The 17766-nt window shown below is 38.8% G+C and overlaps 2 protein-coding genes across 2 annotated transcripts; both read left to right on the top strand.

Moving 5' to 3' along the window:
- The first annotated feature begins 4053 nt into the window (after window positions 1-4053).
- On the top strand, window positions 4054-6793 carry LOC122482510 (olfactory receptor 145-like). Its single transcript, XM_043578829.1, has 2 exons — window positions 4054-4064; window positions 5857-6793. Exons 1-2 carry the CDS (start codon window positions 4054-4056, stop codon window positions 6791-6793), a joined length of 948 nt encoding a protein of 315 aa, XP_043434764.1.
- Window positions 6794-16540: 9747 nt separating this feature from the next.
- Window positions 16541-17473, top strand: LOC122482509 (olfactory receptor 145-like). The gene has a single exon (XM_043578828.1). It carries the CDS (start codon window positions 16541-16543, stop codon window positions 17471-17473), a length of 933 nt encoding a protein of 310 aa, XP_043434763.1.
- The last annotated feature ends 293 nt before the right edge of the window (window positions 17474-17766 follow it).

Raw genomic sequence — 17766 nt, 5'->3', positions numbered from 1 at the left:
ATGTAATCATGAAGAAACAGAAAATCTTAATAAACCTATAACTGGTAAGAATATTGAATCAGTAGATAAAAATCTCCCACTAAAGAAAAGTCCTGGACTTCATAGCTTTCCTGGTCAATTCTACCAAACATTTATGGAAGAACTACCACCAGTCCTTTTGAAGCTTTTTCAAAAATTGAAGAGAATGGCACATTTTCCAGCTCAGTCTTTGAGGCCACCATTACCCCAATGCCAAAGGCAGATATACACACTACAGGAAAAGAAATCTATGGACCAATAACCTTAATGAACATTAATGCAAATATCCTCAACAAAATACTAGCAAATCAAATTCCGCAGCATGTTTAAAGGATTACATACCATGACAAAGTAGGATTATTCCTGGAATGCGAAGGTGGTTCATCATATGAAAACTAATCAAAGTAATATACCACATTAATAAAATGAAAGAAATACACACACACACACACACACACACACACACACACACAATCATGCCAATTGATTCAGAAAAAGCATTGAGCCAAATTCAGCATTCTTTCATGATAAAAATTTTCAAACAAACTAAGACTAGAAGGAAACTATCTCAACTGAACAAAAGCTGTATTTAAAAAACCCAGGGTACATTATACTCAATGGTGAAATCTGGGAGCTTTTCCTTGAAGTTCAGGGTCAAGGGAAGGGCACTTAGCTCTCACAGTTTCTATGCAACACAGCACTGGAATTTCTAGGCAGGATATTAGGCAAGAAATAGAAATGAAAAGTATCCAAATTGAAAAGAAGTAAAATTATCTCTCTTCATGAATGTTAGGATCTTATATGTAAAACATTCTAAAGAGTCCATAAAAATAAATGAATGAATGAATGAATGAATAAATAAATAAAACAAACCACAAGTGAACTTAGGAAAGTAGCAGGATGCAAAGTTAGCATACAAAAATCAGTTGCCTTTATATATAATAGCAATGAATAATCCTTAAGTGCAATTAAGAAAACAGTTCCATTTAAAGCAGCATCAAATAGAATCAAATACTTAACCAAGGAGATATAGACTTGTAAAATGAAAACTAAAAAATATTGATGAAAGAAAATAGAGAAGACATAAATAAATGGAAACATACTCCACGTTCATGGATTGAAAAACTTAATATTGTTGTTTTGTTTTGTTTTGAGACAGAGAACGAGCAGGGGAGGGGCAGAGAGAGAGAGGGAGACACAGAATCTGAAGCAGGCTCCAGGCTCCCAGCTGTCAGCACAGAGCCGACGCGGGGCTCGAACTCCCAGGCTGTGAGATCATGACCTGAGCCGAAGTCGGACGCTTAATCAACTGAGCCACCCAGGCGCCCCAAAAAACTTAATATTGTTAACATAAATACTACCCAGGGGCGCCTGAGTGGCTCAGTTGTTTGAGCATCTGACTCTTGATTTCAGGTCATGATCCCAGGATCATGGGATTGAGCCCCAATTCAGGCTCCACACTGGAGCCTGCCTATGATTTTCTCTCTCTCTCCTTCTTCCCCTCACTTACACTCACTCACTTTCTCTCTATTAAAAAATAAATAAATAAACAGATATTAATACTACCCAAAGTGATTTACAGATTCAACACAAATTCCAATGCCCTTTTTTGCAGAAATAGAAAACCCCATCCAAAATTCATATGGAAACACAAAGGGCCCTAATAGCCAAAACACTCTTGAAAAAGAGTAAAGCAGCAAGACTCACACTTCCTGATTACGAAACTTACTACAAAGCTATAGTAACCAAGAGAGTGTGGGCTTGGCATAAAGATAAACAGAAAGACCAATGGAATAAATACAAAAACTCAGATATAAAATTTTGCATAAAAGGAAGATTTTCTTGGATATGACACCAAAAGCAAAGGCAACCAAAGCAAAGATAGATAAATGGGATTCCATCAAATAAAAATCTTCTGCAGAGCAAAGGAAGCAATCAGCAAAATGAAAAGACAACCTATGGAATGGGAGAAAATGTTTGTAAACCATGCATCTGATAAAAAGTTATCCAAAATGTGTAAGGAACACCTAAAACTCAAAAGTAACAGCAACCACACAAAAAAGAGTCTGCTAAAAAACATGGGCAATGGACCCGAATACACATTTCTAAAAAGAAAACATACAAGTGGCCAAAAAGTATATTAAAAGATGCTCAACATCACTGATTGCCAGAGAAATGCACATGAAAACCACAGTGAGATACCACCTCACATCTGTTTAAAGGCTAGTATCAAAAAGACAATAGGTAAGCATTGGTGAGTTTGTGAAGAAAAGAGAATCCTTGTACAGTGTTGGTTAAGATATACAAAGTTTCATTTATGCAAGATGAATAAGTTCTGGAGATCTAATGTGCGCCAATATCACTATAGCTAATAATTTATTTCCTACTTTTAAATTTGCTAAGAGGGTAGATCTTAAATATTCTCACTGCAAAAAAAAGGTAACTATGTGAGGTGATAGATATTTTAATTAATTTGGGTCAACTATTTGACAATGTTTACACTTATAAACTCAAGTCAAATGTCTTAATTTTTTTTATGTTTATTTATTTTTGAGAGAGAGAGACAGAGTGTGAGTGGGAGAGGGGCAGAAAGAGAAGGAGACACAGAATCTGAAGCAGGCTCCAGGCTGTCAGCACAGAGCCTGAGGCGGGCTCAAAATCACGAGCCGTGAAATCATGACCTGAGCCGAAGTGGGACGCTTAAGTGACTGAGCTGCCCAGGTGCCCCTCAAGTCATTATCTTAAATATTTAAAGTTATTAATTTTCCATTATACCCTGTAAAGTTAGGGAAGAAAGAAAAAAAAAATAGCTTCGACTCAATTTCTTCTTTAGTTTTACTGAGGCTGAATCATGGCGTGGGGTGGGGGGGGGTACCTTTTGCTTATTTTTTTAAAGCAGGCCCCATGCCCACCGTGGAGTCCAAGGCAGGGCTTGAACTCACAACCCTGAGATCAAGACCCAAGCTGAAATCAAGAATCTGACATTCAACCACCTGAGCCACCCAGGTGCCCCTGAATCACAGTTTTAAGACATCATTTTATGACAAAATTTCAGTTGCCTAAGATAATGGAGAACAATTGAAAGTTCTTGAACTAGGGAATGACAGATCTGTGCTTTCAGAGGTCATTCTAACAGCAGTGTGGATGGTTAAGTAAGAGGGCATGTGTGGAAATGCTAGAAAATAGAAAAGCCACTACGGTTCAGTAGGAGAGTTAAGTTAAAACCTAACCACTGCCTCAATTATGGTGGTGGCTGAAGGAAAGGCATGGATGTCATTGTGGTGGCAGACTCTGTGGCTTAGCATTTGGGTTTTGTGGAAAATATTTTTTTTTAATTTTTTTTTCAAAGTTTATTTATTTTTGGGACAGAGAGAGATAGAGCATGAACGGGGGAGGGGCAGAGAGAGAGGGAGACACAGAATCGGAAACAGCCTCCAGGCTCAGCCCAGAGCCCGACGCGGGGCTCGAACTCACGGACCGCGAGATCGTGACCTGGCTGAAGTCGGACGCTTAACCGACTGCGCCACCCAGGCGCCCCTTTGTGGAAAATATTTTGAAGCTTTGAGAACAACATCACTTTCAGAAAAATTTGAGTTCCTACTCTGTACACTGTACTGTACTTAACAAATAAAACAAAAATTATTCTTACAGAAGTTATAATTATTGAAGAACAGGAGAATTAAAGGGAAGAATGATGAAGCCTCAGAACCTCCATCATAATGGAGGTTGTTTCAAAATTTATGAGAACCTATATAAGCTGACGTTAATGACTATCTACCGTGGGATAGTCAGTGTTCTAGCCATTTTACTTACATTTTTTCATCTAATGATTACAACAATTTAATGAAAGTGACGCCATTTTTTTTTTTTACCATTTCTATTTTACAAAGATAAACCAGAGGAAGAACGAGATTAAGTAATTTGCCTGGAGTATGATTAGTAAGAGTGGAGGTAGGATTTATACACACGCTCTAACTCTGTAGCCCCTGTTTGTGTGTGTGTGATGAGAAGAAATAGATGACCTCAGTTATTGAAATGTCACAAAAGTCTCAGGAGGATGGTCAGGTACAAATTTCCAGTATGTATTTAAAAAAAAGAAACCTTAGAAGGGATACATGGCATTAAAATTATTTTAGACATATCCCAGGAAGAGACAGTTGACCTGAGATGCTCCATCTTGCAACTTTTCAGGTAAAGAAATAAAGAATCTTAGAGGCAGAATGCCTGCAGAAAAATTTCCATTTAGGATATGGGAAGAAAGAGGGAAATGTATAATCGATTTCCCTTCAGAGATGAAGATGACAGAGAGATGGGAGTTCATTTTGGGCTTTGTCTTGGGAGATACACAATCCCATGAGTGATGAGAAACCTTGTTAATTTTTGAGTCCCTGAAGAACTAAAGACAGATGCATGGTGGAGGGTGTAAATACAATCCTCTTATTTCCCTTTATGCATAGAATCTATTCCCAAGGGGAAATAACTGTGCAAGCTTCTATTCTGTTTATAACCACGTGCAGTGTATCATTAAACTCACATTCAATCATGTGTACCTTATCAAATGGCAAACGATTTAATAGTGAAGACTTTATTTTTCTCTGTTGTTTGAGAGAATTCAAAGTCATAATCAGAAATTATGATCTGTAGTTCGGAAAGGTTTCTAGGACGTGTCTGAAGTTACACCTATGCAATATCCTCTTAGAATCAAAGGGCACAAAGCCTCAGAACCTGAAATTGCCTTTCCAGGACTGCTGGGGTAAACAAACAATAAGGAAGCACCAGGATATTCTTGCCTAAGAAGGGTGAGTGTTTGAATTCCATTTATATGAATGTCCCTCTTGTTGTAAGATGGAAATCCAAAGATCTAACATATGCCACTTTCATTTTTACTTGTGCAGTTCTGAGATTTAAGTGAGGAAGAATCTGTTCAAAGGGAGATCAGGAATGTTTAGAGACTTAATTAGTGCAGGGATACAATATCTCCATCAATAAGTTCCTTCTCCATGGATAGAACTCTCACTTTTCTGGATTTGTGGATTTTATTCTGTGACATGAGGCAGTAACTTAACCTGTCCTAGACTCTGGTCCCTTAGTTTTGGATTAGAAACCATGTTCTTGGACACCTGGGTGGCTTAGTCAGTTAAGCGTTTGACTTTGGCTGAGGTCATGATCTCACAATTTATGAGTTCAAGCCCCACGTTGGGCTCTGTGCTGACAGCTCAGAGCCTGGACTCTGCTTCAGATTCTGTGTCTCCCTCTTTCTCTGCCCCTCGCTTGCTGGTGCTGTTTCTCTCTCTCTCTCTCTCTCTCTCTCTCTCTCTCTCTCTCTCTCTCTCCCTCAAAAAATAAACAAGCATTAAAAATTAAAAAAAGAAAAAAGAAAGAAACGATGTTCTCGGCTCCCACCACATAAGGTCTAATATGGATTAGAGACCAGCAAATATCCTAAGATCTCTACCTCTATATTTATTTAATGGGAGTCTTAAGTGAATGAAGAAATGGGGAGATAAGAGAAGGACAATTATGTCCTGGTCCATCCTTTTTCTCCCTTCTCCCTTGGTTTTTCCAGCAGTTGTGTTTGCATATGGCAGCACCAGACTTCCCTCTTTAGGCTAAATTGCGATACTCTTTGCTATATTTAGCTTATAAACCTCTAATAAAGGAGAAGTTAGTGTTTCTCAGTATCATGATAGAGGTAAAGACAGATTTTATTGATCTAGATTTGGTTAGTCTCAGATAGTCCCAGCCTATATTACCTCTTTTAGGATGCAATATTGTGGGAAGTGCTGGGTTTTCATCTAATGTAACCCTGTTTTTCTGTGCTCACAGATCCCCTTGGAGAAGAATGGCTCCTACAAATGCCTCTTTTGTGGCTGAATTTATGCTGGTAGGGCTAACAGACCTACCAGATCTCCAGCTCCCCCTGTTCTGCCTGTTTCTAGTCATGTATGTGGTCACTGTGTTAGGAAATTTGGGCTTGATAACTCTAATTGGGCTGAATTCACACCTACATATCCCCATGTACTTTTTCCTCTCCAATTTGTCCTTCATAGACCTCTGTTATGCTTCTGTGTTTACACCCAAAATGCTGATTAATTTCACATCAAAGAAAAATATTATCTCCTATAGGGGGTGCATGACCCAATTCTACTTTTTTTGTTTTTTTATCATTTCCGAATGCTATGTGCTGACATCAATGGCCTATGATCGCTATGTGGCCATCTGTAACCCACTTTTGTATAATGTTGTCATGTCCCCTAAAGTGTGTTCCAGCCTTATGCTTGGTTCATATTTGATGGCATTTTCGGGTGCTGTGGCTCACACAGGAAGCATGCTGAGACTGACCTTCTGTGATGCAAACACCATCAACCATTATTTGTGTGACATCCTCCCCCTTCTCCAGCTCTCCTGCACAAGCACCTACGTGAATGAGCTGGTGGTTTTCATCGTGGTGGGCATCAACATCATTGTGCCCAGTGTCACCATCTTTGTGTCTTATGGTTGCATCCTCTCCAGCATCCTCCGCATCAGCTCCACTGAGGGCAGGTCCAAAGCGTTCAGCACCTGCAGTTCCCACATAATTGCTGTTTCCTTATTCTTTGGATCAGGTGCATTTACATATCTCAAACCATCGTCTGCTCTGTCTATGCATAAGGGGAAAATCTCTTCTGTCTTTTATACCAATGTGGTTCCCATGATGAACCCTTTAATCTACAGCTTGAGAAACAAAGATGTTAAAACTGCTCTCAGAAAAACCCTCAGTAGGAGAAGGTTTTGATCAGAATCTGTCTCTGTGCAGGTAGTAATAGGACTGGTATATTCTGTTTCTTTTATCACAGTAGTTTAGGCAGAGCCTTCATATCCTATATCTTTGTTACCATGATGAAGGAAATTGGAGTCTTCTCTCAATTTGTTTCCAATTTTTAAATAGTATAATTTCCTTCCTCACCAGTTTTGCAATTTCTACTCTTTTACACCATTTTAACTATTTAACATTAATGAATAAGCTTATCTTTGTTTTTCCATTGTCATTATGGAGTTTGCTTTTTTTTCTCCTGGAAAAAGATAAAAGGTTCTGCAAAAGATCAGGTAAAGTAACACTATCGTGATCTTGGATTCTTACCTGCGACTTATAATGTACTGGTGGAACCAGGAATCAGATAATCCATATTCGACTGGTTACATCTTCCATTAGCCTTTAATGTGCCTCCTTGAAATGCCAGTGTTTTACAGATATAGTAGGTTCCATGAAGTCCATAAAATATAATCCACTTGCCAGCTGTAAACTGGCATAAGCTCCTTCTGGCAGAGATTTCATATTTATCTTGGTAAATATGAAACTGAGACATATTTATATCATGAATATATATTTATTGCATAGACATGATACTGAAGCTGAGAAAATTTAATGAGTTAAATCATACAGCTTATGAAAGAAATACCTAGATAAACTGTAACCTCCTGATTTCAGTCTGCTGCTGTTTCAAATATACTTGTCTACTTCATTTCATTATTTTTATTTCAGTAATCATGGAATATGAGAAAACGTTTTTATTTTTGAAGTTGACAGTGCTTTGTTGGCTTATACATGAATACCTCTCAGGGTAGTGGTTGTTTTAGGAAAATAGTTTAATTGTTCTTTTTCTTGTGAAAGAGAAGTCCTGTTATGCTAGGATAGTTGAGAGATGATTGGCTCAAACATGGAGCTTTTTCTGTAAATGAAGTTAAAAAAAGATTTTAGAATGTTTGCAAGTACTAGTAATTCACAGAATAGGGCACAGAAGAGAAAGGAACCCGGCCACAAATCATTAGGTCAAGACATAAAAAAACGCATGTACAATAAACAAAAAATCTCTCTGCAGAAAAAAGGACAATGAGATTTAAAACTATATTTCAATTTGAATTTGCATCCTGCTCTTTAGAGTACTGTAATTATCCCCCACTGTACATACAGCTTTGATAGAACTTATAATGCATGATGATCATGCATTAGTAGTGTGTTGGGGAAGGTAGGCCCAAATTAGTGGCCATATTTATGAGGAACCAGGAACACAGAGATCAGAAATTTCAGGAGATTAAATAGTATGTGGTATTCAAAACTCAAGTGAGGTTGAAGGAGTTTAGAAAGCAAATTATGGGGAAAAGACAGCTGTTTCTATGACTCTTCCTTTCTGGAAGCTCTAGGAATGTTATGGAGACCTCAGGATTTCTCTGGATAGGATAAAAGTGAAAGTCACTTGATATTTAAACAGGAAAACTCACAGAGTTACAGGACTTGGGAACAGCTAAGTCACTCCTGTTTTTGTTGGTTTCCATATGCTACTCCCATATGGAGTTTAAGATACAAAACCCTGAAACTGCAGCTGGGAAAGCAATGACAACTTGAAAGAAACACGCGGTGAATAAACCAAGTTGTGACAATTTCTTTTCTGGAATAAGATGTTGGCTTATTTTTCTTTTGAGACAGCACAAAAAGATGACTACTTTAAAAACTTTTAATCCTAAATTTCACTTCTGAATCCAATATTACGCTATATATTAACTAACTAGAATTTGAATAAAATCTTGATACAAACAAAAACCTCTTAATCAAGTGATAATTTAAACATTTCTAAGATAACTTTAATACTATTACTTTTATACCATTTTTCTAATATTCGCTCAAGATTTAGATATTGTGATGTCCATCGACTGATGAATGGATAAAGAAGATGTGTGTGTGTGCGTGCGTGCGTGTGTGTATACAATGGAATACTACTTGGAAATGAAAAATAATGAAATCTTACCATTTGCAACAATGTGGATGGAACTAGAGGGTAATATGGTAAGCGAAATAAGTCAGTCAAAGACAGGTATCATATGATATCACTCATTTGTGGAATTTGAGAAACAAAACAGATAAATATAGGGAAAGGGAGGAAAAATAACATAAAAACAGAGAGGGAGGCACACCATTAGAGACTCTTAAGTACAGAGAACAAACTGAAGGTTGCTGGAGGGGTGGTGAGTGGGGCAATGGGTTAAATGAGTGATGGGCATTAAGAAGCACACTTTTCAGGATGAGCACTGGGTGTCATATATAAGAGATGAATCACTGGGCTCTACTCCTGAAGCCAAGACTTCACTGTATGTTAACTAACTTGAATTTACCTTAAAAAAATAAAGATTTAGGTATTGTGAAATTTAGCATAACTGGTTTGTTAGCTTGTCTTTTTTTTAGATGTTTGACATCGCAAAAACCTTGACTGTGGTTCACTTATTTATTTTAAAAATTAATTTTTTTCTGGAAGCCAATTTATTACAAAGAAGAATTAATTGATCTTTAACTAAAGTATAGTTAGCATAAATATTACACTAGTTTCACACATACAACATAGTGATCTGACATTTATATACTGTACAAAATGCTCACCATGATAAATGTAGTTATCATCTCTCACCAGATAGCCACTGACTTATGATTTTACATGACCTCTCACACCACATGCCCTGACCTCCATATCAACATGCTTGATTTGCACTTACCAAGTAGTATTTATAGAAAATGGTTGGTTTTTACTGTTTTTTTTTTAATTTTTGCTTTTCTTTTACTTATTGTCTATTTTGATGAAATTGTATTCCTTATTGAAAAAAGTGTGTCAGTATGTAAATAATGTCTGTGCTATTCAGGAATCCCTGTAGACATTGCAAAGGTGTGTTCATATTGTTATGTATCTTATCACTATTTGAGGTAGCTAAAAGTATGTGTTAAACCTGGTCACTAATATTTCATTTGAGAAGCCTTAAAATACAAGTGAAATCTGCTTCAGTTGCAGACAAAGACTTCCAGAAATGATAATTTTTTACTGCCGAAAAGATAAGCTTTCTTTTGAACTAGGCCCCATTCTTTTCAGGTTGTTTGGGGAAAAGTTTATTAAAATTGTTATAAAAGCTATTAAGACATTTATAAAGGTAAGATTGACAAAGCTTTAGTAAAAGCAACTCAGCTGACAACTTTCTGGTTAGTAATTTAAGAACTGTGTATGGAATTTCCTTTTTTTCAAAAGGAGAACCAAGTTAGGTGTGTTACATGCACAACATAGAGTTATCCCTTATGGTTTTTGCTTTTTCGTGTTATGTGAACGGCCATAAAAGAAGTTAGGAGAGAAAGTATGAGTCTCGTATCAAATTGTCACAGCGAGGAGTCAAGCAGGTAAAGCATGGGATTTGTCTGGACCTGTGTACTAGGACAGAGCCATCTCTAAATCAGTATGAAAGCTTGAGCTTTCTGGGCAATAACAGAAAATGATTCTCCTAGTTCAGGACCAGAAGCGACGTTGATTACATTCTGCCTTTGTTTAATCTAAACTTTCTGTACGGGAGCTGGTATTGTTGCTCAGGACCAGTCTGGAATGAGCATGATGGGGGTAAGCTGTGGTTAAGGTGTCATGCAAACCAGAAGTACAAGGGGTTCTGAGTTCCATGTCCTTTGAATTGCTGAACACCTACATTTATTGAACCTAGTTTTCCACTCCTCTTTACAGTGCACCCTAAGCACACCCCCTTCCCTACACACACAAAATCTTGGGGTCATATTTTATGAGATCACTGCCTAACACTGATTGTATGATATGCAAACTACTTTCGGGTAGATGGTTCCTGGTTCCAGCTGCTGCGAAGGATGAGCAAAAAGTACCTGCTGAATCTAGTAAAACTAAATGGTTATTGCTTTAATCACTTTCTTGTTCATGGAAATACACACACACACACTTGCGTGCACACACACACACAGCATCTTCTAACTCTAAGTACCTAGCAATGTATGGCATTGGGCTATATATCACAGACATAAATAAGGCATGGTAAGAGAAAGATATAAATGTATATTATCATAATGCGACAGAGTAGAGGGATTCTAAAATCAGTCTTAAAATTACTTCTTAAAATTGATTTTGGGGGTGCCTGGGTGGCTCAGTTCGTTGAGCATCCGACTTCGGCTCAGGTCATGATCTCGCAGTTCATGATTTTGAGCCCCATGTCAGGCTCTGTGCTGACAGTTCAGAGCTTGGAGCCTGCTTCAGATGCTGTGTCTTTCTCTCTCTGTCCCTCCCTCTCTTGCACTCTGTCTCTCTCTCTCTGAAAAATAAATGAATGTCAAATAAATAAATAAATAAATAAATAAATAAATAAATAAATTTTTTTGAATCGATGTCCATGTTGGGGGACGAACCTGGTATTTTCCCTGAGTCCGGCAGAATTGGTTTTGCTCTCGTGCATTGGGACATTTCAGTTTATTATCAGCTGAACAACAGTTGGTTGATATGTGGGGTTTTATTATGCAAAATCTGTACCTTTAAACATTAATCTCATACACAGAAATTTTACACGCTGAGACAGAGACATTCATCTTTCTCAGTGACTAGTGGCTGGTGGAATCATAGGGGCTCTGAAATCCTCTCTGTGCTGTAAAGTTAAATTAACCCACTTCAAATATTCATAGAGATGTGCATGGTGTTACGATTGCTCTTAACGTGTTTTAGTTTTTTCTGCACTGTCACATCTGTCAGTTTAAGTATTCCGAAGGGAAGTAATGTGAGATAAAGAAGAGAGGGAATCTTAGTTTTCATTTCACAGATTAAGAAACTGATGCTCAGACTTGTTCATGATTTGTCTCAAATTACAACCTTTTCTTTTTTTTTTTTTTTTTGAGAGAGAGAGCAAAGGTGCAAATGAGCAAGGGGCAGAGAGAGAGAATCCGATGAGGGGCAGAGAAAGAGAGAAAGAGAGAGAAGCGGGCTCACCCAAAGTAGGGCTTGTGTTCACCTGAAGTGGGGCTTGAGCTCACCCAATGTGGAACTTGAACTCACGAACCCATGAGATCATGACCTAAGCGGAAGTCTGGTGCTTAACAACTGAGCCACCCTGGGCCCCCTCAAATTACAACTTTCAAGTGGTAGAGCTGTGATGAGGAATGGTGTTTTGTTTCTAAGTATATCAAGGTATTATTATTATTATTATTATTAATATACTGTACTTTTAAATATCAGTGAAACATGAAAATGGTTTTAGTGACTAAAAGGCTCAGAACACAAATAAAAGCAAAATCCTAAACTAAGAAAAAATGTCGAAAAATATCTTTGACATTTCATATTTGAAAGTTCTATCGCTTAATTTAGAATTTGTGAATATATTCTTATTTTATACTGGCCTACATGATAAATGGAAACACCTAAGGGTAGGCTATAATAATCATTTCCATGTTTTCTTTTCCTTCTGCTGGCTGGATGTGGAACGCATGAGGCCCCACTTAAGTGAGAAGCTGGGAACAAATGCTCCTGCATGATTGTAGCGGTATCATGATGGAGAATGGGAGACTGTAGGGGCGCACAAGGGCTCTGGAAGGCAGGAATAGTCAATTTATAGATCTTCATGGTCATTATAAGCTGTTCATTTTATGATGGTTGAAGTGTATATTTTGTAGACTTTGATATATGTATTTATGTTAACTTTCACAGTAAATTAAGGCTGAAATTTGATTATACCTCTACTGAAATTAAATATTAAACTAATCAGGACTCAGAATAAAGTCACAGGTGAAGGAAACAGCCTTCCAAGTACAGCATGGCTCGCACAGAAGAAACCAGCATAAGTAATGTATGGAGGACGCTAAACCAGTCCAGGGAAGAAAGAATCCTTTTACTACACCCAATGAGGAATTTCCAGCAGTGTCTGTGGGAGGAGCAAAGTCAACATAGAACCCCATAGTATAGGTTTGTAGTAGGTTATATGTCATTAGGTTAATGTAAAGAGGATATAGTTCTCATAACATTATGTAATTTAATTTTCTTCACCCTTTCTACATTCTTGATAAAGTCTTTTCTTAAAGAACTTTTTTAAAATATTAAAAAAAATATTTAATGTTTATTTTTGAGAAAGAGAGAGAGACAGAGTGTGAACCGGGGAGGGACAAAGAGAGAGGGAGACACAGAATCTGAAGCAGGCTTGAGGCTCAGAGCTGTCAGCACAGAGCCTGACACAGGGCTCAAACTCAAGAACCGCAAGATCATGACTTGAGTCAAAGTCGAACGCTTAACCTACTGAGCCACCCAGGTGCCCCTTTTTAAAAAATTTTTAATGTTTATTTATTTTTGACAGAGAGAGAAAGACAGAGCATGAGCAGGGAGAGGCATAGAGAGAGAGAGAGATAGGGAGACACAAAATCCAAAGCAGGCTGCAGGCTCTTAGCTGCCAGCACAGAGCTTGACATGAGGCTCGAACTCATGGAGTGCAAGATCAGGACCTGAACCGATGTTGGACACTCAACCAACTGAGCCACCCAGGCACCCCCTTCTTTTTTAAAAAATTTGTTTTAACATTTATTTATTTTTGAGAGACAGAGCACAAATGGGGGAGGGGCAGAGAGAGAGAGGGAGACACAGAATCTGAAGCAGGCTCTAAGCTCTGAGCTGTCAGCACAGAGCCCAATGCGGGGCTTGAGCTCATGAACTGTAAGATCATGACCTGAGCTGTGAGGTCATGAAGTCGGATGCCTAACCAACTGAGCCAACCCAGGTACCTCTTCTTAAAGAACTTCTTTAAGCATTATGTTCAACAACTATGTGAATTTAATAATTTGGGAATATAGAAAAATTGATATATTTAGGCATAGAGAAAAGACTGCTTCAATCACCAGAGGTATTATAAAGCATAACCATTGAATCAGAACCGGATATCACCATCATAATTCAAGTTTAGAGGTGATCCAGTAGTCAGTAAATTTGTGTTGAGTCCCAGAATATTGGGTTAGAGCATTTTATATCTAACCTGCCTGGATAAGCATTGTTCCTGGAAGTTGGTATAGATCTGACTATGCAGGTGGAAGTCAGATTAGCTCAGTTAAGTAAAATGGATAGTGGATAAGTAGTTAACCCTTGGTATTTGTATATATATACTCATAATGCAATTTTTATGGGACTTATTTTTCTATAAATAGGTCATAGTATCAGGAAATTGCTATGATGGGAACTTTTCAGCCTTTTTTTCTCCAAATGTGCTTTCTGATCCTTTCTCACTGTCCTGCTGAAGTTTCTAAAATGTACATATTGGTCCACATGGTAGCATCCAATAAGTGCCTCATGCTTCCTTCACTATGTTTCATTCTTTTTTCATTTCACCCTCTCATGGAATAATTTCCAGTGGCCTTTTATCCAATTCAGTGATTCCTTCTTTTGTTTGGTCTGGTTTGCTCTGGAGCCCCTCCAGTGAATTTTTCAGTGCTGTTATTGTATTCTTCAGCTCCATGATTTCTGTTTAATACTTTTTTCTGTCTCTTGTTCAGATTTCCTCTTGGTTTGTGTTTTGTTCTCTGACTACAGCGAGCATCTTGATGACAGTTATTTTCAATTCTCTGTCAGGTATATCACATATTTTCATTCCATTAGAGTCAGTTTGTGGAGATTGCTCTTATTCCTTTTTGGAAAGTGTTTCAACTTGTCTTCATTTTCATTGACTCTCTGCACTGGTGTCTGCACATTAGACAAACACCCATTTGGCCTAATACTCATGGACTGGCCTTGAACTGGAGAGGGCACCACCAATAAGCCTGGTCAGAGACTCTGGAGGCCTCTCAAAGTTTGTGCAGTCCTATCCTCTTTCTTTGTTCCTGGTGACCTCCCCTCCCCACCAACAAAGGCATCCATAGTGTGCCAGGTCCCATCTGTGCTCTAAAACATGCAAGACTGAAGCTAGTTCCTCAGGCAGCTCACAGATAAATTGTGTTATTGAACACCTTGTGCCCATTTTCCCTCACCAGAAAGAAGCTGTAAGAAAGGGCTTTTCAATTGCTTGGTCTGTGCTGAGCCAGGGGGAGGAGCTATGGTGACTTCCAGGGCAAACCACTGTCTTTACTCTCTCTCACCCCAGGCAGCTGAAGTGTGCTGTGTCCTGTATTCCCTCTGCTTTCTGACAGAGACTCTCTAGAAGCCAGTCTTCAGGACACAGCTAATAAAAGCTGGGGCATTGGACACGTGGTGCACTTCTTTCCCTCCCCTCGGAGAAGCCAGGAACTTGGGGGTTTTGTCCCAATTTGAAGGTGCTGTGCAAGGATAAGTATAGGACAAGAGGATATCTTGACCTTCCCTACCAGTTTCAGTGTGACCAGTTTCATGTTTTAACTGGGAGCAGGACTGCCTTAACTAGTATCTGGATTTCCCACAAAAGCAATCTGTACATGAAATGTTTTCAAATCAGTGTATTCATGGAGGGTATGAGGTCTAGGGCTTCCGCTTCTGCCATCTTGTTTAATGGGAAATGGGAATTTATTTTTTGCCCCTCTTTGGGAGATGTCCATTCCCTACAGTGGGGGGAAAACTTGGGTAAAACTTTGAGTCCCTACAGTATTGGAGACACGTTATGGTCCTTTGTGTAAATACAATCCCCTCAATACCCTATTACACCTAGAAACTATTCCCTGTGGGAGAGACTGAGTAAGTGTCTGCCCTGTTTATAACTGGATACATTATATCCTTACACTTGCGTTGTCTTCTGTGAATTTTAAGTGGCAAAAATGGTAATAAGAAAGGCTGTTTATTTTTGTCTGCTGCTTGAGAGGACTCAAAATCAGAAATTCTATTCCGTAGTTCAGAAAGATTTCCAGAGCACATCAGAAATTAAGAGTGGTCTCCATCCTCATAGAACCAAAGGGAATGAAGTCTCAGAGACTAAAGCTTCCCCTTCAGAACCACAGGGGTAATAATGGTAGGGAAGAACCAAGGTTTTCTTGCCTAGAGAAGGTGAGTTTCTGAATTCCATTTATATTAATGCCCTCCTTTTATGATGGAAGTCCAGGGATCTAAGATATGCCACTTTCATTCCAGATTTTGCAGTCCTCAGACTCAAGTGAAATTGACAGAAGAACCTGTTGGAGGGGGGATGGTGGTGCAGGGAAGGTTCAGAGACATTATTGGGTTCAAAGGATGCAATGTATTGGTCAGTTCCATGGATGGAACTCTCACTCTTCCAAAGTTATGGTTTTTACTTTGTGGCATGGAGCAGGAACTTAAACTCTCCTAGTTATGGTCTTTTATTCGGATTGGAAACAATGTTTTTCATTCTCACCACACCAAGTCTAATCCCCATTAGAGGCCAGCACCAGGTTGGTGGGTTGCTGCCTCCAATTTTACTGATTAGGGGACGGGTCATGTGGTCGAAGAAATGAAATGAGAGGAGGCGATTCTCTCCTAGTCCAATCTTCTCCCTTAACCTTTGCTTTATGCAGCAGTCATGTTGACATATGGAAACATTGGCCTTCATGCTGTCAGCTCAGTTTTGATGCTCTGTGCTTATGCAGTTTATAAAGACTCTAATGAGGGAATGCCCATGTCACTAGATTCATGATAATGGTAAAGCAGATCTGTGGGTCCATATTAGGCTAGTCTCAGATATTCTTTGTACATACCCAATTCTCATGAGAGGCTATATGGTGAGAAAAATTGAATTTTTCTGTGTAACATTTTCCTCCTGTGTCCACAGATTCACTTAGAGTAAAATGGTGCCTGGGAATGCTTCTTTTGTGACTGAATTCATTCTGGTGGGGCTAACAGACCTACCAGATCTCCAGCTCCCCCTGTTCTGCCTGTTTCTAGTCATGTACGTGGTCACTGCATTGGGAAATTTGGGCTTGATAACTCTAATTGGGCTGAATTCACATCTACACACCCCCATGTACTTTTTCCTCTCCAATTTGTCCTTCATAGACTTCTGTTATTCTTCTGTGTTTACACCCAAAATGCTATTTAACTTCACATCAAAGAAGAATATCATCTCCTATAGGGGGTGCATGGCCCAGCTTTACCTTTTCAGTTTTTTTGGTATTTCTGAAGGTTATGTGCTGACATCAATGGCCTATGATCGCTATGTGGCCATCTGCAACCCACTTTTGTATAATGTTGTCCTGTCCCCTAAAGCGTGTTCCAGCCTTATGCTTGGTTCATATTTGATGGCATTTTCGGGTGCTATGGCCCACACAGGATGCATGCTGAGACTGACCTTCTGCAATGCAAACACCATCAACCATTATTTGTGTGACATCCTCCCTGTGCTCCAGCTTTCCTGCACAAGCACCTATGTAAATGAACTGGTGGTTTTCATTGTGGTGGGAATCAATGTGATTGTGCCCAGTGTCACCATCTTTGTGTCTTATGGTTGCATCCTCTCCAGCATCCTCCGCATCAGCTCCACTGAGGGCAGGTCCAAAGCGTTCAGCACCTGTAGTTCCCACATAATTGCTGTTTCCTTGTTCTTTGGATCAGGTGCATTTATGTATCTCAAACCATCTTCTGCTGGGTCTATGGATGAGGGTAAAATCTCTTCTGTCTTTTATACCAGTATAGTTCCCTTGATGAACCCATTCATTTACAGCTTGAGAAACAAAGACATTAAACTTGCTCTGAGAAAAACTCTGAATAGGGGAAAGTTTTGATATATCTGCCACTTGGCATTAGAAACTTGTATCAAACACTGTTTGTATTCCCAGTGTTCCGTCTTCCAATTGGCAAGTATATGTCTCCTTTAAATCCTGGGATTGAAGATTCCACAAAGGCAATCAAGGTTAATCCATTTTGCATATGTAAACATCAAGTATAAAGTGTCTTTTGGCAGGCTTTTCTCTTTTACCTTTGAACAGCCAAACCAACACATCAGTGATCCTCAAAATATATTTAGTGTATGCATGGGAAAGTGAAGCTCGGAGTAGCTAGATTTACCTAAAGTCAC

This window comes from Prionailurus bengalensis, chromosome D1 (genome assembly GCF_016509475.1).
Source record: "Prionailurus bengalensis isolate Pbe53 chromosome D1, Fcat_Pben_1.1_paternal_pri, whole genome shotgun sequence".
Lineage (NCBI taxonomy): Eukaryota > Metazoa > Chordata > Mammalia > Carnivora > Felidae > Prionailurus > Prionailurus bengalensis.
This window is presented reverse-complemented; position numbering and strand designations above follow the sequence as displayed.

Coding starts and splice junctions, on each gene's coding strand:
- LOC122482509 (XM_043578828.1), top strand. CDS start 16,541: ATGGTGCCTGGGAATGCTTCTTTTGTGACTGAATTCATTCTGGTGGGG.